The sequence below is a fragment of the Accipiter gentilis genome, chromosome 26 (genome assembly GCF_929443795.1).
Source record: "Accipiter gentilis chromosome 26, bAccGen1.1, whole genome shotgun sequence".
NCBI lineage: Eukaryota > Metazoa > Chordata > Aves > Accipitriformes > Accipitridae > Astur > Astur gentilis.
The window spans coordinates 3,034,643-3,059,738 of record NC_064905.1 but is presented as its reverse complement, the minus strand read 5'-3'; the positions used below and the strand labels follow the sequence as shown (position 1 = coordinate 3,059,738).

Genomic DNA, 25,096 nt, shown 5'->3' with positions numbered 1-25,096 from the left:
GGCTGGCACTGACAATCTGCCAGGGCTCCTTCTCTTACATAACATTTGCATTCAACACTGCTGCTAACTCTGTTTTTGTATAGCCCTAATACACCACATCACAGCTTCATCTAGGGCACGCTGCTGAAAGGACCATTATGGCTTGCTTACTAGTCAAGATGACCGTGTTCAAATGCTGCTGTAAGAAAGGGAGGTGGAGGAGCACACGCTCCATCCGCTCTTCCAAGAAATCTCAAAATGGCACTAAGAGGCCCAGAAGAGGGTCTCCTCTTTGTCCAGCTTATCCATTTTTAATAAATTTAAAAGGAGTACACTACTTTTATTTGAGGACTAACTGAAGCTGTCAGATTGATCTCCAAGCTATAACCTGGGCTACAGTATTCCCACAGAAGGCGAAGAATCAACTTCTTCAATAAAACTAAATACACTGCATTCATGTGGAATAAAAGAATAGTTAAATATCATCTCTGTGCAAAGACTACTGAAAAGAAAGAAAAATGAGAAGCATTTCTGGCCATGTAAGCACTTCTTTAGTGTTGGAAAGGCCAAGTACATGCTGAATAAGCCAGTTACTATCACATACAGACAATAACTTTGGCTTGCTACTAGCTTGTCAAATTGACTCCTGAAGTAAAATTTCATGCACATTTCAATGAACAGAGCTATGAACCCATTTCCCTAATTTATTTTCAATTAAATCTACTGTCATAAACAAAAACACTCATTACAAAGGAAAAATATAACTTAAGCAACAGCCTTAAATCTGATAGTCCTCTGAAGTGATTAGAATTCCTGTCATAATCCGTTCAACTCAACCTCCCTTCCCTCTTCATATCTCTTCCTTCCAAATTGAAGGGTTAGGAGAAAGGTTTGGGAAAGGCTCACAAGATTCCTCCCCCCTTTTTAATAAGAGGCAATTTAAAGCCAGTCCTACAATGACATTCGGGAAACACAACAACTAGAATGATTTGATACTGTGTCACGCTGATTTTTTTTTTTTTTTTTTTTTTTAAGAGTATCTGAGAATCTCAAACTAGAAAAACTTGATCTTTCTTTTAAGCTCAGATCCAAATCATTCAGGATATAACAATATATAAAATTTTCTTTATTCTTAGAATAAGCAGCAGCCTAGGCTTTATAAAACTTCCTGAGTTTCTCACCTATCCCACTATAATGTAATAAAATGCCTCTCACTTACAAATAAAAGATTTCAGATAAACCCGAGTAAATTAATTTTACATACCACTAATGTACGCAAGCATAATGTACTTGCTGGGGCACGAGGGTCAAGAGCAGCTTGCAAGTCCCAAACTTTAATTTTGCTATAAAGTAAAATAAGAAGGTCGTTATGAAAGCACTGTTTCAAGTATAAGCATAGAAGAAACATCTAAAGCAATGGAAAGCACGCCAGAATTTCCCTACAGCTAGTTCATTAGGATCAAGCAAAATGTTAGAATCTATCTTCACCAAAATACTAATGCTAGATCTCATAAAACACAGATAGTTTTGTATTTCTTTTTAGCAGCAAATACACTGATGTCTTTGTGATGGGCCAAGTGGGTTGGTTACGTGAAAGACAAATTGACTGTGTATGCACAAGCCATTTTGGAACTGCAGAAGATCTCAAAAGCTCACAGCACTACTGATGAGGTGCAAAGTTCCAGTGGGAATTAAGCTGGAGCTGCCAACCCCAGTGACACACTAAACCCAAATAAAGGGCTAGAGACAAACACAGTTCAAGAATTGTTTTCAGTAACTCTACTGTTCACTTGAAATATAAATCAGGCAGAGAAAGAAATGGACAATTTGGACATGGCTGTAAGCTGTCTTGAATCCACTACACAATGAAAATACCGAGCAAAGTCAGAAGCACTAACAGTGGGGCTCCTGCCCTCAAGCCAACAGAAATGGTCACTAAAGACTTCTGAGAGCCCTGCAAGATACATTTTACGCTCACAATAAACATTTTCAGTGCTGCTGTCTTACAAAAATAGAAAGCCTAAACCGCTCCAAGCACACAGGACCTGGCAAGGAGCAACTCCTGAGAGAAGAAACAAAGGAATGTCGCTTCAGCCAAACAAATGTTTACTTTCTACGGGAAGTCAAACTTGAGTGATAACACAATTGAGGAGTGTGCTAAAGAGCACTGGAAAAGCAGTTTCTCGGCTACTTAAAACTGCAGCCTGCTGCACTGAAATGCTCAAGCAGAAGCCACTCAGTTAAATATTGATCCATTAGCCAAATCAAAAGAGCCCTTACACAAGGCTCAGTGGCTTTCAGAAGATGCTTTGCTAAGAAAGGCAAGTTTTCTTGAAATTGCTTTCAAAAACGTACCCATCATAGGCTCCACTAACAATCCTCTTATTGTCGAACCTGATGCATCGAACCAGTTCTTCATGGCCTTCTAATACTCTTAAACAGGCACCGCATTCAATGTCCCATAGTCTTAAAAGAACAGAGAAAGTCTGAGTATTTCAGGTTCAGCACTGTCCTTTAGCCTCACATGCAGCAATTTAAGCATGCTACTGAACAGTTTTCTGTGGGAGGTATCACATAATTTGCTTAAAAAGACATCAGAACCATGAGATGTTCCTTCCATGCTTTTCAGAGATAAGTTTGCATCGTAGCTGCAGTATATCAAAATTTAGTCATTCAAAATTACATACAAGTAAAGGTTGGATATGTGTTAAGTAATCTTGGGAAATATTAATATACTTTTTTTCTATTCTGCATAAACAAACGATTGGAGGTTCAGAAAGTAAGAAAGCCAGTGACCAACGTCTTCCTCATCTCTCCAAGCAGAAGACAAGGTGATAAACTACAGCAGTAGATAAGAAGTTTTGTTTACCTTTGACATAAACCTCAGGTGTCCCACTTTTTCACAGGGATGCAATACATTTACTCTCACACTGAGTTAAGCTTCATTCATACATCATCTGCTCCAATAGTAAGACATACGAAGGATGTTTTGTGCATGCAGCAGCACAGGACAGCATCAAAGGTCAGGGGAAATCCTACTTTCACGTGTGCAAATGTGCACTGTTACATACCAATAGCAGCTTGCAGGCACCCACCTAATGGTATTGTCTGAAGATCCACTGACAACTAGTCGATCCCTGTACTGGAGGCATGCAATGCCACGCTTGTGCCCATTTAATGTACGAACAAACTCGCATGTACTTGTACTCCAGACCTGTGAAACACAAGATAAATGCTCCTCTGAGAATTACGCCTAAACAAGGCTTTTCAATTTCAGTAGAAGCTGTTATGAATTCATAAACAGAAGAGGTCTGAGGCTGACCACTGCTGGATAGTGGAATGAAAACTCACATAGTATTTTTACGGGCAAAGAGTGGGTACCTGGCATCAATGGAAGACCGGCGCTATGGGGACCTAGCAGTGACAGGAGCCACAGGCACTGCTGTTGCACATCGAGTCAATGAGAAAAGTTGGGGGGGTGGGGGTTGTATATAAAATATTTTCAGGTGGTAGAGACTGCCCCAACTGATATCAACAACTTGATTACACTTGAATCTTGATAGATTAGTAATAATTTTTAAAAGTGGAAGTTATTACACACCCCCACATTTTTTTACCAAAGAAATTGCTAGCAATCTACTAGTAAGAGAAGGCCAAAACCATGGCCTATAAAAGTTCGGTGGCTGCTTCTTTCTTAACATTAAATGATTCAATCAACTTTGCCCATTTTTAATGAACTGTAATTGAAGTTGTAATGTAGAGTATCCAGTGGCTCATTTTCCAACACAGAGTGCAGCAGAATCTCTGGCAGATATTTGGACATTAAACTGCCAAGAGCTTTTTGGCACAGTCTAAGGTAGCTCTGGTTCTAGAAAGGGAAGGGTGGAAACGCCTTTGTTACATTAATACACTCAGGGTAACTCAAATCTTCTGGTATGTAATAGTCTTCAAATACAGCCTCTTAATTCTTCAAACATGGCAAAGTCTGGTTGCACTGCTGGGAAGGCGTGGTGAGGAAAGGCAACTGCTGATAAATTTCACATCTGGAACAGGACCGCCAATTGAAATAAAAAATAGCGCTTGGAAAAAGGCACAAAATGTGCCACATTTAACAAACAAACTGATCTTGAGACTAGAGTTCAAACAGCAAATGGGCTTTACTTTCTTGCAATTGTACAACAGAAGCCACAAAAATGTTACGAGCCTAGTTATGTGCATAAAGACATTAACAGCTAGCGAGAGGAAGCAGCTAGCTGAATGGTAAAGAAAAAGGCACAGAACTGCGTATGAGCACCTTGGCTATTCAGAGTTGAATAACGCTTAGAAGCTTTTCTGGTTTGGTAGGCACACGGACCTAGATTAGAGCTCTGCCAACTTACTTTAATGGTCCTGTCACCTGACGCTGACACAATATACTTGTCATCGAAGTCTACCACGTTAACGGCAGCACGATGGCCAACTAAGACACGGCGCAGGGTGATGTCAGTAGGTGACGCCATATCCCAAACAGCAATTGATCTGTCCTTTGAGCATGTCACCATTAAGCCGTTACTGAACCTCAAATGAAGCACTGCCTCATTGTGATGAATCAACGTGTTCAGAACTTCACCTGTATTTACATCCCAAACTCTGCAAAAGAAAAGAATTTTATTCCTAATGAAGGATGATGGCTATGCATGGTATAAAGCATAAACATGCACAAGTCTGCCACTACCTCTAATGGAGAGCTCTCTGCTTGTTTAACATCTCTTAGGGTGTGGGGAAGGTGGGAAGGCAGGAAGGCAGGTGCTGGGGAAGTACCCTCGTTCACATCTCAGACTCACAAGCAACAATTAACAGCAGCAAACAATTATGCCTCAGCTAGGACCACTGCTAAAAGAAATAGCTGCTTAACAACTCTACAAATCCTCCAGGATGACTAAAACTGGTATGATGTACAAATTGATGGAACAGACCAAAACAAATACTATCCAATACGAGGGATTTTTTTCAGTTTTACACCATTCATTCAGATTTTGCGCACACCAGTAGCAATTGGGACGTAGCACCCTCCAGGGCTACCTCCTCGCTTACATGAAGTGAAAAATCACTACTAATAGTACCTGAATGGTGTTAAAATCAGTTCTTAACTTTTGACAAGTTTTGCAGAGACTGACATTGGTATACCGATGCAAGAAACCAGAAGGAGGCAAGGCCCTTCCACTGAAGTACCCGGGTGTCTTTATATCTAACATCTACTGACCGTTGAATTCATACAAGGATTTAAATTCAGTATCATCAAAATTGCAGTCAAGACAAGTGCTCCATATATACCAAATACCCTTTAATTAATAGTCCTAATTAAGAGATGTCAGAAGACAGTGCAAGAAGAAATTATTGTATAGTTGGCCATCAGCCATTCTACAACTTCAGGATAGGCCTTGAATCACTTGGGTCACATTTCTCCAAAATTCTTAACAGTAAAAAAAAATGAAACAGATTTGGAAAAAACTTTATATAGTATGATGCTTTGCCAAGTATGACTATCTTGGTTTTGGGATAATAGTATCACATTCACATTAGGGATGTTCTCTGATATTTAGAGATTATTGTAAATATTCCCAGCCCTGATAGTCGAATTTTTTTGTGCAAAAACTTAACACTCACCTCACTGTAGAATCTGAAGATCCAGTTACAATGACTCTTTCATCATATTGCAGACAAAGAACCGAGCCAGTATGTCCTGTTAATACTTTCAAACATTCCAAGCTTGTTTTGTCCCAAATCTGTTAAAAACAAGAGGTATAAAGGGCTTATCAAGATCAAGAACATGGATCCCAGACTTGAACATTGCCGCAACTGTGAAGGAAGAAAGAAAACTACGAGATAGCAGGAAGAATCCACGGGCAGTTAGCTTGTTCAATCAGTGCGCCTGTCTTCCCTTTTAGCTTAAGGAAGTCTTGACGCAAGTTTTTGACAGAACAGTGAAATAACCAATGATTGTGAAAAGATAAAAGCCTGTTTTGTAAAAGGAAACGCCGTGGACATTTAGCATGAAAGCAACCTACTAGCATAAAAGCAAATTACTAGCAATGACAAAAACCACAGCTAAGGCCTGTGGCACATGCAGTCTTCATTCAAGTTATGTGAACTCTGATTTCACAAACATTTCTTTGTGGTCAATAGTTTTGATCTCTGGCTGTCAGTCCCTAAAGTTTCCAGAGCAAAGTGCAGGTGAGAACTTTGCCAAGCTACAGAAGACATCCCATCCTCATAAACCCTGCACAGATAAATACTGTCCCATGAAGAGAAAAGAGGAATCAAGGAAACACAAGCAGTTAGCTTTCCAAGGTAGAATTACCCACTTATCTCTAGGGAAAAGACTGAAAAAAGTGTTTACCTTAATAGAGTTATCTCGTAGGCCACTGATAATCTTTTCATCATCATACTGTAAACAGTAGACACCTTTGCTGTTTTCAGAGCGGCACTGAATCCTTTGCAAATTATGTCGCCCACATCGCCAGTTAGATTCTATAGTCTAACAAGAGGGGAAACAATCAGGAGTTAGGCATGAGGCTGCATGCTTGAGCACGACTACTCCAACACGTACACAGCAATCTTTCCACTTTTGCATATGTCATCCTTAAATTTGAAGTATATAAAACTTAAATGTATCTTTTCTCCACCCCAATACACAAAAAGCAATGAATTATAATCAGGACTTTCATAACTTTTCATGACAAAAGCTGTGTTTAGTGGTTTAAATTACAGTCAACTAACCTTAATAAGAATTTTCAAAGGAGCCATTAGAGTGATACATTTCATAACAATTCAGTTCCCCCCACATATTTACATGACACTCTGACATAATCAGCAAAGATTAAACCAGGAGCTCATATGCTGCCATGTTCAGCCTCACCTGAGTAACTAATATTACAGATCTGCTGAGTCCAACAGGGAGGTTATGGGTGTTCTTGGATCTTTCCTTCCACTACCCCATCATTTCACCTATTAACTGTTGTTACACATCTTATAAAGGGATTTTGAGATATGAAAGCCTCCTCTAAGTACCTTAAAGCCTGATAAAAATAAAACTGAACAGGGACTAAAAGATTTCAAATAATCCAAACTTACTTCCTCACACCCCACACCCCCCCTTAAAATCTGTGGAAGTGTAATTCTCAACATTTTCATTCTGAGAGTTATTTTTAAGGAAAGAGACCTGACACACCTCAAAAGCCACAAACTACTTCATAGCAGAACAAGGATATTTCCATGTTTTAATCAGCTTCATTACTTCTAAGACAACCAATGTTGGTTTCAAAGAAATGTGGGATTTTGGATAGGAAGTTCATAACGACAATCATAAGAGAATCCGTGCACAGATCTCCAGGCCTGCAGTACCCAGACAGGCTGGGATGCCTTCTGTCTTCCAGTATAGGCACCAGAACAGGCTATTTATTTAGCTATTTCCCTGGGATCCCCAACAAATACTGCACGGAAACCTGGGGAGAAGCTGATCGACTGTCAGTTTGTTTGGAAAAGCATATTTATAATCAAATCCTAACTTTCAAAGCAATAGCAGGCACCTCTGCAGCTCCTCCAAGACTGGAAAACAACTGAAATGCTTATTAAAGGCAAAAGTGCAGTGCGACTATGACATCCCAATTCTAAGAAAACACATCTGCTCCAAGGGAAAACTAACCTACCACTTTGTTTTCCATGCATTCACTACTTCAATTGTCTCCCATTATGCAATTTGGAGAGACTTATACATAGTCATAATACAAACCTGATGGGCCACAGGAATTTGTCTAAATCATAAGTATTAAGAGATGCTTCTAGAGGAGCATGCTGACAAGTTATTCATCCCCTCTCATTCTCTTCCAATTTGGTGGAGAAGCTAATGAAATTGCAATAGCAAGTCATCTGTCAGTTTGGGATCAGCTCTTCTGGCCAGCTAGCACACTGCTGATTGTCACACTGGGAACTGGGCTTAAAAAGTTCAAATCTGACACTGCACTGGTTCAGCCTTGGACTCCTGCCTTGAAGGCAGCAGACTGCTCATTATGCTACTTGCTCAGCATGGGATGGAGGTTTTGAGGAGGAAAGACAGGCAATTCTCAAGCTTTATCTGAAGATTTATCATCTGTGCTAGGAAGGCAGAACTGCAACTCATTAATTCCTTTGCTGCTACAGAGATGACCCTCAGAAACAGGAGAGGATTTTAGACATTAATAGCATGAACCAATATAATTACAGATCTGAAGGCCAGATATTTAAAAATGCAATACTAACACTGAAGACACAGGAGATAAAGCATCGCAGATTTGAGTTAGCCAATTTAGTTTAAAAGCCATATACGTTGAGACATTCAATTCTAAGAAGTCTTAAGAGAGAGTTTCCCTAAAGCAACGTTCTTGGGAAGGTCTGAAATAAGCAGCTGTACGTAACACGTGCCAGATTACCCCAGCTGCCGAGTGCTCAAACACCATTTGAGCACTTTCACACTTCAGCTTCCTGCGACGATTACCGATAGCTACAGAATACATTAAGAACACCACAAATCAGAAATTTTGCTTGTAACAGTTTCCTAAACAAAACAGCAGTCAGTAAAAGTGTGCTTACCAGACATTCAGGATGCTAGCTGGCTTAATTCTTACAAGTTCACTATAGGAAGCTACTTAATAAGCTCCCCATAAGAAAATGTTGGCTTCAAATAAAAGAAACTAAAGTATTATTTATATCTGTGTGAAGGCACGATAAAGCAGTAAGTCATATGCAGGTGCACATTTTAATTCTGTGAATAGATGTCATTTCATTTAGACATTATACGGTGTGGCTACTGTGGGAAAATACTTCATGTTTTTCGAGAACTTGTAAAATCCCCTTACACTGCGTAAATTTTCAATATGCTGGGAAAGTAGCCACAATACACAGAGAATATACAGCAGCATTTCAATTGGCAATAGAGTGAAAACAGATGTGGACGTATAGAGAAATAACATTATTTTAGATGACTAAATACAGCTGAGTGGGTGGGCAACCCGGAGGACCCTCTGAAAAGGAACACGCTTAATACAATACTGGCAACCACATTAAAGCTTCTCACTATAGAAAATTTCTGGTTGTTACTGAAGAGGGCAGTTCATAAAAGTCTTCATCTGCAACTCCATCCAGGAGATATCTTAATAAACTGTGTATACACCAAGTACGTAGGCATGCATGTACAAGGGGTGAGGAAGAAATTGCTATGTTTTATGGACTGTTACAAGCATCAGGGAGTCAATGATGAAGAGACTCACAGTTTATTTGCATATTTACGGTACCAAACCTAATACCAATATATGCAACACCCACTACTGTATTTTCTACAGATCCCCTCAAAGTTTCCAAGATAACTGCCTCTAAACTTGGGTTTCACAATTAAAAGCAAGATGTTGCACAACACTATCTCCTTAGTTCACACACACAGAAAAAAAAGTTTCTCACACTTTCCTAAAAGCTCACTAGAGCAATAGCAGCAAGTAGCTGACAAATGCTGTATAACCAACAAAATCTGGACATACAAGGGATAAAGACCAAGCATGAAGCCAAAGCATCTGCCACAGCAGGAGAGCCATTTGGCAGCTGAAGAAATGCATAAATGGATAAAAAAGGCATTTAGAGAGAAAAGTACACATAGAAAATAGTCCAAGATGTAGAGGTAGAGCCAAGCCTTGACCATGCCAGAATATGTTCACTGGTACAAAGATGCACTGTAAAAAGAGAAGCAATTCACCTGGATTAACAGTTGGAACATTAACTATACATTGGAAGTGTTAAGGATAATCTACTAGGAACAGGGTTTTTTTCCCATTTGATAATGTACACTATGTTCAGCTCCTTGGCTAAAAATCACATTTTTATCCTTGTGAATGTTATTGCAGAGTAAGTGGGTTTATCTTAATCCTATAAACCAAGGAGTTTCTGTTCCCTCTGAATACACAATTCTCCTGCAGGACAAATGGGGCAGAAAAAAGAAAAATGAACATACACGTTTGTTACGTACGCAGGGATTTCTCCTGAAGCGTTAGGCATTTATGCTAGGGGCAGTTAAAATCCAAACCCTTGTTCTTCACATGCTTTCTTCAAAGAGAAAAAAGAAAAGCCCTCCTGACTGTGGCAGAGGAAAGGCAAAAGCAAATGAACATGTCATCAGGGTGGAGAGGACTTAATATTTCATTATGAAGTTAAGAGGGTTTGATAAGCAAAGACAAAATGACAGCTTGGGCATAGCACCAGGCTCCCTTTATCTTCGAGGCCTTTCCTCTCTCAGGCTCTCTGAAGATGCTACAACCATCAGGGGGGGAAAAACCAGCATCAAGCTCTTGAAGAAGGATTCCCTAGATCCTGGCCTGAGTCTGGAATTCACTGTTGGGTCTCCAAGCTGCTGTTAGACAGTGAGGGCCAAAGAGCTTTTGTAGTCTCTATATCAGCCTGAAGAAGAAAGGCCATGTGATGCTTATTACCTAGAAGGCTTGAACTGGTCCTCAAGAGGAATCTGCAGAGCACTAGCTATCCTGTCATTACCACAACCGCATAAACCACAAGATTTCTGACCACACAGGGATGACTGCCTCACAGCAACAGAGGACAAAACATGCCAGCAGCAAAGCCTCCTTCCAAAGCAGCCCGCAGAGGGATGAAAACCCTGCAAGTAAAGAGCATCACCATCTTTCTCGTGAGTGTCATCATTTCTATAAACCCCTGTTGAGAAGCTAAGTGCCAGTGGTAGGCATGTAGCAGCAAAGACAACTAAAAACTCACAGACCACAGGGACTGGATCACCACTGAGGTGGGTATTGTACATGGACAGCAATAAAACCCCTGCACCAAAGTGGTATGGTAGAAAAAGTACTTGCACTGTATCCCACATCCCCTTCATAAAACACCTCCTTCTCAGACCAGCTGCATAATGGAAGCGATGAACAAGAAAATTATGTGGTCAGTAAGGTCTACAGAGCTACATCTCAACGGAGTAGCTGAAGAGTTTTGGCTGCAGGCATGGTATATCTAATTACACATTCACTAAGACTTCAGCATATTGTCACCTCAGCCAGTAAACATGTCTTTGGAAGCGAGCAGCAGGGTATACAGATAGCAGTAATTGAACATAAATTGGCACCGCTATTAGAAGAGAGAACACCAAGTGCTGCAAACCATCCACCACCGCATCTTGCCATTTATTATCCTACTTTTACCATTAAGCATATTGCCTTTCCCTATTAATTATCTTACCCCGTTCCATGAAAAAGCTGACCCAACACAATTCATGCTACACTACAGGACTCAGAAGAGTAAATAGATTTGGATTTTATGCTCAAAATGCTTTAAAATGTGGAAGGCGGCAGCTATACAACTGGGAGCTGCATGACACTGTGTCCCTCCTATGGGAACTATTTAGTGTCTAAGTTAAATTTTTTATACTACTTATCTGAAAATGCAGGCACTACTGCTCATCAAAAGAATCTGCACTTTCCACTACCACAGATTCCTTCATGTTTTACATTATTCACAATTAAAGCTAAGAGAAAGTCCAGAAGAAAACAAAAAATTACATGGAAGAAATTGTTGCCATGTTACATGGGAAGAGGTAGTAAACATAGTAAAAGAATGCAAGGAAGTAAACCTAAGCGAAGATTAATTCAAAACAGCGATCAACTGATTTATGGTATTTACCTCATTTCATGCAAACGGAAGAGTCAAGTAAGAAAAAAAACCACCTTTATGAAGAACAACTGAAGCAAGTCTAACAAATAGAGAAATAAGGATTCACTATACCCCACTAACATATAACATATGCTAATTTTATACATATATATGTATATATTTAAAGTTCAGCATGCATTTGTTTAATACAAGCAAAGGCTCACTTTCACAAGAAAAAAAGGGAAAAAACTTCCAATAATGGAAAAGTGGGCTTCTGGAGTGATTTATAAAAATCACAGGATACTCAGGCTATGTTTTGAAGAACAGTCTGAAATTAAAGTGAAGCCAAAAAGCTGGGAGTGTACTACTGAGAGCCACTTCACATCTGAACACTACATGGGCTTTATCACTTTTAGTATGAACTCCAAGACCAGAAGAAAAGCCTTAAACTGTGAAGTCCAAAAATATCCAAAAATCTAAACAACTCTAGAGAAAAAGGAATGGGAAGCTTTTTCTAGCAAGTGTTACAATTAAATCATGATTTCCTGGCAGAACTCGAGACCTAAAAATCAGAGTTCCTAATGTTTACAGCTGCTTAGATAAGATCCAAATGCAGGCAATATAAATTGATGAAGTGTTGTCTCTTTCTGCATGCTATTGATCCAATATGCACGAAGTTGCTCGAAGGTCCACCAAGTAAAACTATTCCCAAGTCTCGCTGCAGCTTTGCTGAACCCTTTTTAAAGCCACATTTAAAAAGAACAGATCAAACTTACAGTGCTGAACAAGACACATCTGGACAGTGCAATATGCTAATGTCTTAACAGATGACGAGAACGTGACTTGTATAAACTGCATTAAAGGCCACTGACATACAAGGAACATAGGAAATCACTTTGGGAGAAAGCTGACAGTATGATACTGACCATTTCATCAAGCATGAAGCAAAGACAGCATGTTCTTTAAGTGTCAAAATGGTGTTGTACACAAGAAAGAGCTTAAGCAAATCAGAAAAAAAAGGCAACAAACTGAAGTTTCAGACCTAAAGAACAGTAATTCAGTATCAGGACTATCTTACTGCCCAGGATGGAGGTAAGTGCCTGACTTGTTGAGGGAGAAAGAACACACGGCAGAGGCAGGACACGAGAGACTTTGATTACTCCCATGTAAATGATGTGTAGCTGCATCACGTCCCCGTGCTCTGCCCCATGCATCTGTTTCTGGATGCTGTCAAGAGACAGGATGGTGTGCTAGCCAATCTTTGATCTGGCCGGTACAGTTGTTCTGTTTCCCCAGGGAGGGAGTAAAGAACGCTCTCAACTTCCACTCAGGAGAACCTCTAACAGGAGGATGCAGATAAGCAAAGCAGTTGCTTTTCCCTGAAAGGTCTGTCTTCTCTATCAAGCACCTCCGCAAATGCAGCCACAAAGCACGAGATCCCCAAAGAGATACAAGGGCAGCATCTGATGAAAAAAACCTTTTTCATCTCTGCAGCTGCCATGATCACAGTAACACCCACTGATGGGTCTTGCTGGTTTTCTCTTAAAGGATCCCCATTGCCACCAACTTCCATCAACTAGGTCGAACGCACATAAGAGTAAAATTTCAAGCTTTCAAGTTACAGACGCAGGATCAAAATATACTAACTTTAAATGGACCCCTGCTCACACCAAAGCGATACAGGAGAAGTACTGCTGTAACTTCCAGACATGGAGAGGAAATCTTAAAAATACAAGCCAACAGCAATGAAAACAGAGGGAGGTCCTCTGAGGCACTTCAATGACACATGCATCTGGACTATACACAACACCTGACTAAGAACAATGCTGCTGAAAAACAAAACTATTGCATCTTTTAGATTCCATTGGAGACAATAGCTAAGTTTATGCACAACCCCATTAAAATACAAAGTTCTATTTAAACAGGTAGTTATCAGCCCCTATCGGAGCACAGGGCATTCAAAGTACTCAAATGGGAACAATAAATCCCTCTTTCAAATCTGCAGAAGAAAACCGGCAGTGTTAGTTTGCCCATTTGTGGAAAAAATTAGGTGTGACATGGTCAAAGTGAACAAAAAAAGCCAAGCCAGGGATCCATCCCACGCTAGAGGCATCTGAAAGGAGTCATCTGCCCTTTTCAGACATGAGAGCCAAAATCTGTGCCATGCACCACAAGAACTTTGTCCTTGCCGCTCAAAACTCTCTCCTTTCCTTGGCCAGTTTAATTTTTAAGAAATGCCTTTTGGAAAGTGCCTGTGGAGTAGAGATTTCAAAGGCTGGCTGAAAAAATTTCTAGGCATATAATGCTGACCAGATTCTCCACACACACTGACATAAAATTTCTCTGGCATCATAATTAGAACAGTACTAAACAAACGCATCTCCCCCAGACATTATACACTGCAACTTTCATAAACAAAGATCTCCCAATGCTGGCAGTGACTTAGGGCAAGAGCTGACTTCTTCCACTTTTCAAATTTTCCCAAGGCTTTAAAATTTCAGTTCCAGTCCTAAAATCTGAACTTTTTCAAAATTCAGAAGAACACATGGTGTTTATCTGATGGCCTGGCACCACATTTTCCTAAAGTCTTCAGCAAAATCACATTTTAATTCTCATCTTAATTAGGTGGACCTAAGTCTCCATGGAAACAAGATGAGGGCACTTGCCACGTGCCTAAAGATAAGGGGAACATTTATGAAATAAGCCTTCTCAACTCATCACAAGAAATAGATACTTGTGCTAATCCTGAGGGGAAAACAGAATAGTTGGCCAAGCTTCACAAATAATATGGAAAAAATCCAGGGACTTGGGGTTCTGGAATCAGCAGTACTAAACTTCCCATCCTGGCAGCGTGCCGATTAACACAGTCCCATTAAAAAGGCTGACCTTCCCCACGATGCTTTGAGACTGCACCTGGCCACAGGATACCCCACACCAACCAGATCATCTCCATAAACAAGGACTTGCAAACCCGGGTTCAGGTTTCTAGGATAAGCCCCAAATCAGGTTTTCCCTTTAAAAAAGCTCGTAAAGAAGCTTGGCAATTCAACATCTGACTTGGAGACATTTAAAATTACTGGACCACCTCTTGTGAAATGAAACCTAATTAAATATTTGGCTTCACAGTGGAGGTGGAGAGTAACTACCTCTTTCCAAGAATTTGGTTTCAGATCTCTAAATGTCCTCTTATGTTCAAATCCAATGATTTCAGAAGTGACATTATGTTCCTAAAATGTGTTTGGCATAAAATAAACAGATATTGGCACTAATAAATTTTCAGAGAGGCAAGGGAACCTCACTTTGCCAAATCATTGCCTGTATTACCTTGCAGCTAACAACACTTTGTGGTTGCATGGACTTTTGACCCAAAATGCAAATAGAGCCCAAGGGAAATAATTCAAATTTGCTATTTATCATTCCTCATTTTTCCTTCCAATTGTTAATTCAGGTTTTGGATTACTTTTCAAATTCTGTCAATCCAAAGGACAGAGTGCATTCTCCTTTAAGCTCATCTCTACCCACAACCCAATTTAGTACCAGCTGCAGTAAATTAATAACTCTTATCATTAGAAACAGTCTAGCAGAATTTCGTTAATCTTTGTGCTCCATACGTAAAATACTGAACAACATTTTTGTGTTACATCAAATATATTTGTGTATTAAAAACTCAAGTCCTTTGAACACAAGATACATGTCTTACAAAAATACTTACATAATTATATAAATGCTAATATCGTAGCCTTTGGCTCATCACTAGCTCCCTAAACTCGGACCCTCTGACAGAAACAGGAATATCTTAAAGGTCCAGGCAAATATTTGAAGAAAAAACATTTTGTTATTCAGAGATACAAAATTCTTCATCACAGCTAAGATTAAAGTCTTATTTAAGACCTTCTGCACATTGCTTTGAAAAGTGAATGAATGAGAAAAGTATGAAACTGAGGGAGAGCATGACTTCAGGCTTAAAAACAGAATAAGGGGAGGAACAAGTTAAGAAGTGCTCCTAATCTTATAGCTAATTTTGTTGTTACTGTTACTCACCATCTACATTTTTAAACAGTGTTAAAAGCTTCTTTTGACAGTCCCTTAGGGAAGCAATTTGTGAAAAGTGCTTTAAAGGGTGATTTATTAGAAAAATTGTAATAGACTTTTAGAAGTGGAAGAATTATTGGACCCTTGACTATTAGCAGAAACACTAAGCCCACTCCAGGTTGGAAGCCTGGAAAACAGCAATATTTCAGAAGGCTTAAAGGAAATATGTAAACAGGGAAAAAATTGACATGGCACAATACCCCCATACTTCTGCCTTCCCCCTCCTGTTCAGCAAGTTTGAAGAACCAGGAGTGGGAAACGCACTGCCTGTACAAACTGAGCAGTGATGATTCTGGAAGTAGCCATTAGTTTTCAAAGAGAGACTTCACCACTCTAGAAGATGGGACAAAGATGCATTTGTTTCCAGAATCTGGGCAGAGGCGTATGCTTACTTTTGCTAAAGTGAAGTTCAGAGGCAAGAGCCCGCAGCTAACAGGTCCTGGCTCCTTTCAGCTTTACTGCTCTACCAAAGTATCCACGGGCCGTGGACAGCATTGAGGTTATTTGCCAATACCTTAAATTCTACCCCAAATGATTGACAACCACTAACGACCAAAGGTTTTTCATAGGTTTATAGACACAAGCACAGAATGGAAAGTACAGACCTACAAGAGATTTTCCCTGAACGGCCCTAATTCTGCTTCTATATTCTTGCCTCTCTCCATCTGAGTTTGAGACACACAGGAGTTCCCTGCATGTCCCAGTAATATTTAACATCGTTCAGGATATAAGCGATAGATAGAAACCACAGAAATCATATGTAAAAGTAGCTGGATTGCCAGGGAGTCTGGAGTGGGCAGAAACCATGGCAACAGCTTACAGTTTACTCTTTGTACACCACAGAAAAGACAACTCTTTTCCCACGCTCATTACCCACATTACTATTTTTAAGTACTAGTGGCATAGCATGTTTTACATACAGCATGCTCTACCACTCCAGCTCCATCTCAAAGCTTGTCACGAGATAACCCCTTACTCGGCATATTCTACATTTATCACATCATCCACCTGAGCATTATATAATGAAAAATAAAAATTTGTGAGTTGAAACTCTGAAAGGAAGTTAGGTTCAAAAGAATATTATAAATCTGTGTTTCTTGACTCCCAGACACCAAAGTGTTTTCTATCCATTTTGAATACAAGCCCTCACCTTTCAGGCTGTGCAGTACAAATTTTTCCTCCTAGTTTGAGGCTTTAATATGTTTATTGTTAAATTAATGAAATTTATTTTTAAGGATTATGTTCATTACTACAATATATTTTTAGTGGCATACCCTTTCCCCACTCCCGGATACCTAGAGACTGAAAATTTTTTACATTTAATATTGATACTGATGATGAAAGAAGCATGAGGGTTTTTGGTTTTTCCTACTTATTTCATACTAGCAAGAACTGTCCAGTTCAGGAGCTTCATTTCTGTGCATTGTACTTAAAGAATCAAAGTACTAAATAGCAGATTGAGACAGTTCAAAAGGCCTCAAAGTCCTCAGAACATCCCTAAGGAATACTCCCATCTCTATTAATAAGAATTCCTATACACATGTTCCACTTATACCTAAACAAACGAAGAAGTAACTTTAAAAATGTGAGTTATAATCATGCAGAACTCTTTCAGTGCTATACACAAAGGTTTGCCACTGCTTTTTGCCCATTTTCTTTACTGAATTATGCCAGAATTTTGCAGAACACAAGAAAACGTCACATTAAGAGTTCTCCTTAATCCCATGGGCTTCTTGTCACTGCAACATCACTGTCATCCCTTACACAGATAAGACATCTCCCTTCAAATAATAAAATGTGTATCATTCAGCTCACAAATATTGAGTTTGATCTTATTTTACCTAGGCTACATTTCATGCTTAGTTCTTTATCTTTAAATGTTTATAAATTGTGTAGCAAGGGTTATAAAAAAAATATATGAAAATTGGATTCTGTTTTCCAGTAGATACATTTTACAGATAGATTAAGAGTTCTGAATAATTTTGTTTACTGAGCGCCAAGCAACACAAATTCACATTTGCCATAGCAGAATTTATTCCCTTAGTTCACATCTGTCTTAAACATCAAAACATGTGTTTCCCCACTAATGAATTTCAGACCAGTAATTACACATCTGTCACGTGGTTGAAATAAATCCATTACAGTCTGTGGTACGATTTAAGAGTTTTGTGGTGGGTACACAGCAAACTGAGCAAGACAGATTTTCTGCCAGTAGGCAGAATACTAAGATGATCCTAATTTATCAGAAACATTTTAAAATGAGTGAGCAAACCCAAATTATAAGCAAGATAAGCAAAATTGTATATCAAAGAAAAGAATAGTCATTTCTGCAGTTTCTTTACCACGGACGCCCCTGCAGGGGTTTATCATTGTAGGACTGATTATTGTTCTCATCAAACCACTGAAGGGGGGGCGGAGGGGGGAAATCCCATAATGTGAAGAAAGCTGTATTTGCAACAGTCACCACTTTAGAAGTAATAAGTTACTAAATGAGCAACATTTTAAATGATTGGTGTTTAAGGCATTAACCCTCAGATCACCTTCTAAGTGAGTGTAACCAATCTATTAGAACATTCAGCAATATGTGGAATTGTCATGGAGTAGCGCGTGTCCTAGAACACTGATTTTATTAAAATCCACAGTCCCAGAAGAGTTCCAAAAAATCTTTAAGTGCAGAAAGGGTGGTGTTAACACTTAAGGTTAATGCACATACTGTGGCAGTAAGCTGCCGAGGGTGTTTTTTTACACAGTGTGAAAAGCCAAGGCGCACAAAGTAGTAGTGATACAGATACATATGATACGCTCCATTGTTCCACCATGTACCACCTTTGTAACACTAACAATATGCAATATTATTTCTCCTCCAGATATTATATATCAGAAAACATACCTCTATATCCTGTATTATCTTTGGGTATAAGGACCTGTAAAATGAATTTGGGGGGCCATCTGTTGGTCTGTTTTTAAACAGGTACTGATCCCTAGAAAAAAAACAGAAACATACTTTTCAATGTACCACAAAGAATCCAGACTTTAAAGGAATTCAAAATCTGCACAGAACAAAACTTTGACATATTCTCACAGAATACTTGTAAGAATTTTTAGCATTGGTGTTACATCTCTTGTGACTTTACAATGACAGCTGTATTTAAAATGTCCAAGACTAAAAAGATAACAGGTGTTTCCTTGTGGTTTTCCAAATTAGGCTGCACTGCTTCATAAAGCTTTTAGTCAGCAGGGTGTAGTCCTCTTGCTTTTTACAATATGCCTTGCATTTTCTTAGGCACACCACTAGAGAGCACAGAAAAAACAGGTTTCTACAGCAGAACACCTCATCTCTTCAGATTCTCGTAAAGTATAGAAAAACTTCAATTCCACAAATATAAATGGTTTCTCTTTGAGAGAGGCTTCTGCAGCCCAATCAGCTATTTTACATTTTAAGCAAAAAAATATTATTGGAAATACTTTGCTTGAGAAAAAGCCCTGCAAAACATGTTGTTGCTAGTTTTTGTGAGCCGATTCCAATTGTTCTCCCTGCAAAAAAGAAATTGCAAACTGCAAACAGAGTTACCATAAGAAAGCGAGTGTTGAAAGACACTGGTGCACAAAAGGACAGGGGAAAAAGCCAAAGTAGAAACGGGAGCTGTCATCTTTCACTGTAGACACCACTACTAGTCCATAGCAGAGAAGGATCTCAGTGATACCAATTTACTATAAACTTATTTTTTGGCAGAGCTCATGATTAGGGAAATTTGTAAAGGACAAGACTGCAAAAGGTGAATTTAGTTATGGTCAAGGTACTTACCAACCCCTTCTTTCTGACAGTCCCTTCCATAGTGGATCTGTGCGTACCATTCTTTCAATCAATTTTTTCCATAGCATTCCCTCAGAGATGACTCTCTGCCATTCCTTACATACCAGCTCTGCTGCACAGAGCGATCTGGCATCAAGATAGGAAAGGATGTTTTCTGCTATGTGATCTAAGCCTTGCTCTATAAAGAAATAAAGGCAATCAAAACGTCAATCACTTCACAGTAAACTACTAAACAAGTTTTGCAATACATTTGGAGAAAGCCAATACAGCTTTAAGGCACTGGAGCAATGTGATAATTGAATTATCATACGCAGAAGCACCAGTTACAAATTAACCCAAACAGGTACACCAAAACATCTCTAACACTTTACTCCTTTTCTAGTACAGTCTGACTACTGGACTGTCCCAATTCCACAGAGTGAGAATGAGCGCAAACCAAAATTCAGCATAGTATGCAAGCAGCAGAAAGCATTTTGCTTCTCCTGAGCACAGAATCCTGGACATTTTAAGCATGTAATGCATTGGGCTACATGGTCCAAAAAGATCATCATCTTCAAGCAGATGCTTCACTAAGCAGCAGTAATGCGAAATTAAAGTATTGATTCTTTTACTACTCCCTTACATATAATGATAGTTCAACTCAGCAGAAGACAGGACTCCACAGGAACAAATGCAGACATATCGAGTACAAGCGTGAGCAAAGGTTCTGCAAAAAATTTCTAGCATCACATGCAAGGACATCCTTTGTATTTAAGCTTTTTCTATAACCTGCAGATGCCAAGCCTGAATTTTGTTCAGGACTCTGGTGGTAGAGCATATGCCAGAGACACCATGCCCTGCAGCCTGGTGTAAGAAGGGAAAATCAATGGAGTTTGACAGCAATTCATTAATTGCAAATGGTGCTTTAACATCCAAGGCAGTTATCCCGATTCATGGTTTACTGTCACTAGATTCCATACTTAGAGAAATTATTACTGAATTACTTATACCAGACTCTGGGGGTTTTGAGGCTTCTCTTCAGCTAGAGAAAAATTCAAGAGGGACAAGTTTTTTGAAACAACTTCAAGCTGAGTCAATCAGACTGTAACAGTCAATACAGCACTTACTTTTGGGCCAATGGATGCAATTGTTTCTAGTATGAGAATCAGCTAAGAAACATCAGGAACAGCAGGAGTCAAGTAACTCAATGACAGGGGACAGCTCAGCTTCTGCACCATAAATTTCAGTGCAAAGTACATTTAGTGTAGCTTCACAGAGACTTCCCAATGTATTTACAACAGCCATATGAACAGATACTATCTTAGCATCTTTCCTGCATCTGCTGCTCTCCCACCCTCAGGGCACACTACCTTCCATGCAATGGAGCGATGTGCGAGTTTGCATACTGATGATTTGACAACGCTAGCTTTTCTGGGTCAAAGAATGAGTTCAGCAAGGTACCACAAGAGAACTCCCAAGTAAAACAACGTTACTCCAAATGAGTACTTAGACATGGCAGTACTTAGACATCCTAGAAATAACAACTACCTGGGCAACTCTCATGCTCTAATTTCACCTGCAGCATTAAGGTATGTTGGTCAATAAGCAATAGTTGTTAGTGGACTGCGGAAACACTGACTTTCATCATAAAGACCCTAGCTACCAGAAGCAGCTTATTAAACCCTGTGATCCTTTTATATCATGGTAGGGTTAGATTTGCATACTAAATGCATTCAACATGCCAGTAGAAGTTCAAATATACCAGAATTGGGGTCCTGCCCATTGATCCAGGTCTATGTAAGGCAATGTGCTGCAATATATTATTTCATAAATATCAGTTAATACTTATCCAAAAGCACTAGGTACTTAAGCTGAAGCTGATAGAAGGAATAAGCACATCAATAAAGATGATGAATACAGTAAGCTGCCACCACAGATCTATCAAGACATAAAACAGGTGGAACGCTGCATGCATTTGCTTACAGTCTTTGCCTAGATCTTGTCTCCTGCTGAGGGTGTTAGATTTAAAAATGTGATTGTAGTTGAGTAAAGGTACATACATAGAAACCACTTAGATAATATACTTGCACTAAATTTAAAACAGCAATCAAACTTTTCTTGTTCATATTCCAACTACAGTGTCATTGGTCCCACAAAAATCACTGGTAAGTCTGTTACTTATTTCAAAGGACCTGCAATTTTCCTTTCCCAAAAACTCCACTAAATCAGAGATCTAGAATAACTTCATTTTTATGAGTAATGTATGCCAGTTGGCCCAGCATGAAAAAAATCTTTCAAACTAGGAGATGACAATTTTTTTAATTTTCCACTTTATCTCAGGACAACTTAGTTTAGGCTTCAAATAGTCCTGAAAAATCAAAGGAACTACTGTTAATTTTTTAAGGAATTAAAGAAGTATGTTCATGTAGTCCTCCACTGCACACTAAATTTGGCATGGCCTTCGTAAAAATGAACAGCAATAGGAAGGAGAAACCAATACATGTAGCTGAAGAGCATTTGTTCGTTTCTTCTATGTAATTTAGAGAACTATAAAAAGGCTTTAAAGAGTGGTGAAAGCTCCTACAATGTAAACTGTGTTTACACAAATTTTTCAATACAAGCCATAACAACAGATTCAAGTAACTGAAACATAACAAGGTCCAAATAACTGGTGGGTCTCAAGTCTAAACACTTCCAAACCAGCAAATTCTCTCCTAACAATACCATGTCTCAGAGCAGCTTTAAGCTGCACCATCTCCTACATAAGCAGTTTGAAGAAGATACCAAGGCATTTCAATACATTGTAAAAGTGGTCTTCCAGTCTGCCACATCCCAATCTTTCTAGTAAATAACAACTTTGAGATTCTAAACACTGTTTACTTAGGATATATTTATCTTACTGTGATGCTATGTGATTTGAAACAGTTCAAGGTTTTTCTGGAAAATGTAATCATTGCAAGGTCATTTTCAAGAGTTAGTTTAAAATCATGAATCCTTGGTTATCAAGGAGACAAACTAATTCATTGTGCAAAGTGGAGGACACCACTAGATAAAAATAAAGAAAACAAACAGGTCTGCTAAGTAAGCATTTCTCTGATTTTGAAGGTTACAGGTATGAACAGGGCACACACACCATGTTTTAACAGGAACAGATCTAACAGTTATTTTAGACTTCAGTACAAAATAGTTGTTTTCAACAACATAAGATCAGTTTATGCCGAGCAAGTGACTGTCTAGTACATCTATAGTGCTGTAATCGCACAACACTGTCCCCTATGTATTTTCCCAGCACAGAGCACATAACATTTTGAAGATGAAGAGGAAGAATTTTCTAAAAAAAGCATTGCAGTTGCCAAAGCAAACAGTGCAGAGGATATGGCAATTAACCACCGTAATTGTAAACTCTGTATTAGTAGAGAACTACACTGAGGTTCCTGTATAAAAGGTGTTTAAGACTCCCTTTTCACTGCATGATTTTTCTTCCAACAGCCATTATACAACATCTGAGCTTAGATCACCCTCCCCTCCCTCTCCACAGTACTAAGTTAGCGTGTTCACTATTCTCCCAGCATGGGTACTGTCGTGCAGGGCTAAAGGTGTATTAGTATTTACCTCATGTGGGGATATTCAGTCAAATCATTAGGTAATAAAAGAGACTACAGTGCTAAGAAATAACAGAATTGATAATTCAGTTCAATCATTATCAAGCTACTATGTTTCAAGGTTACTAATTAAATATAAAAATGAATGACTGCAAAGTTTGGAAGAAGTTAGAAGAAACTAGGAGTAAACACCAAAGTAGGTTACAGTTAAACCAGCAGACCCAGAAATTATTAAAAAGGGAGGAAAACACCCTGATGCCAACAGTATTTCTGCAAAATGGGCAGAATGACAAGTGCACCAACTATCAGCTTCCAGCTTTCCCAGAGGTACAAGGAAGCTGTCCTGTCCCTTCCATGTGAAAGGCATTTTTTAATCAGGGGTGGCATGGCAGAAGACCAGAGGCACACAAACTAACCTTTTCAAATGACCTTAATTCCAATCTGTTAGAAGAAAAACACACTCCAGCTATGCCTGGGTTCCAAAAAAGCCGGTAGCACAAGATACACTCATGACCAGCAAATCTTTCAATGGCTGCACTTTTAAGGTGTAAAATTCTTTACTCATGCACCTCAAAGATTGCAGGTGAATGAGCAAATGAATGATGCAAAGTTCATCTAATAAACTGTCTGTACAACCAAAGGAACAGCTTTCCTTAGGCACATTTTGGTCAAAAATCCACTCTTTATCTCTAGTAAAGATGGAATGATGGGATCCATACTGAACAGGTACCCATCTACTGGATGCTTTTCTCATTCCAAAGTCGAGAAGTATGATTTTGCCTAACTAGCATAATTTGGTAAAACAATCATCACATGCGTACTAACCTTCTTAGATGAGGGAAACTTAAAATGCTTTTAGTCAAAGAGCACTAAGCAAACTGTAACTCTGCACTTATTTCAACCACGTACTTAAAGAAAGGTTATGGGACAAAGTAGCCACGTAGGCACTTGAATATACTGCTAACAGCTTGCTTACAGTTTTGAGCAATTTTTGAAATGTAAAGATCATGAACATGTCAGATGTGAAAGGAACAATTCCCAAGAGAGAAAGTGACAGACAAATAGAAGATGTTCAAATGATATTCGTGCACAAAATAGTATTTTTAAACTTTATCTGTTACTGCCATCTCCTGGCAACAAACTAAATCATTATCCTCCCCCGAGAGATGAGAACTCCAAGGAGCTGTAAATAACCTACTGAATTAAAAGGCTACACTGCAAAGCATCCTTTGAATTCAACAAGTACACAGTTCTGTGTTTTGTTGTTGCTGGTGGTTTGGGGTTTTCCCCCCTATTCTAACATGCCTGTATCATCTTTCAGAACATACTGAACAGGTAAGCTTGAGGATGGACCTTGAAATGCCTTTCACAGTTTGGACTACTGCATCACTTGGTTTTCAATAGCAGGCAAGTAGTTTTGAATCAAGCACAAACACTTTAGGAGTTTCATATGCAGCATGCAGCATATTCTGTCATTAGAAATCCACGTTGTATTTTAAACACTTTGTGCGAGTAAGAACGTACATACCATTTAAGTAGTTTCAGAAGAATTTGATTTAGATCACAATTTTGAGACCATAAAAAAAAAAAAAAAAGATTTGGATCACAGTCGTGATGGTAGACAGCCGACACCAGGGCTTGCTTTCTATCCTAACAACTTTTAGCACAAGGCAAACATAGGATTGTTGAAGTCCATGGGTTTATGATTTCCTATTTAGAAATGAATACGATGTCTGAGTAATACAATGTGTGTATTCATCAACTTAGGTTCAACTGCTTTTCGTTTTCTTTTCCTTGTGAAATACTATTTTTCAAAAAGATAGTTCTCCAGATTAAACGCAGTTGCACAGAACTGATCAAGAACAATGATACACAACAACGCAGAAACATTTTGCAATTGTTCAGTCTTTCACACAACTGCCTTTAAAAGAGCGGTAACAATCCTCTGAGAAACAGTTGC

At 39.0% G+C, this 25,096-nt stretch overlaps 2 protein-coding genes across 7 annotated transcripts in view; one reads left to right on the top strand and one right to left on the bottom strand.

Moving 5' to 3' along the window:
* The window catches only part of MATR3 (matrin 3), a 1,017,354-nt gene that overhangs the window by 444,442 nt on the left and 547,816 nt on the right, over positions 1-25,096 (top strand). The window lies entirely within an intron of this gene.
* Positions 1-25,096, bottom strand: part of FBXW11 (F-box and WD repeat domain containing 11) — a 77,882-nt gene that overhangs the window by 6,609 nt on the left and 46,177 nt on the right. For all 6 annotated transcript variants that reach the window (XM_049829447.1, XM_049829449.1, XM_049829451.1 and 3 more), the window contains 8 exons: positions 19,547-19,733; positions 18,632-18,722; positions 6,359-6,496; positions 5,626-5,744; positions 4,359-4,608; positions 3,075-3,193; positions 2,335-2,445; positions 1,244-1,322 (listed from right to left, as the gene is read on the bottom strand). In XM_049829447.1, the coding sequence (XP_049685404.1) occupies positions 1,244-1,322; positions 2,335-2,445; positions 3,075-3,193; positions 4,359-4,608; positions 5,626-5,744; positions 6,359-6,496; positions 18,632-18,722; positions 19,547-19,733 (1,094 nt within the window). The remainder of the gene's footprint in view (positions 1-1,243; positions 1,323-2,334; positions 2,446-3,074; positions 3,194-4,358; positions 4,609-5,625; positions 5,745-6,358; positions 6,497-18,631; positions 18,723-19,546; positions 19,734-25,096) is intronic.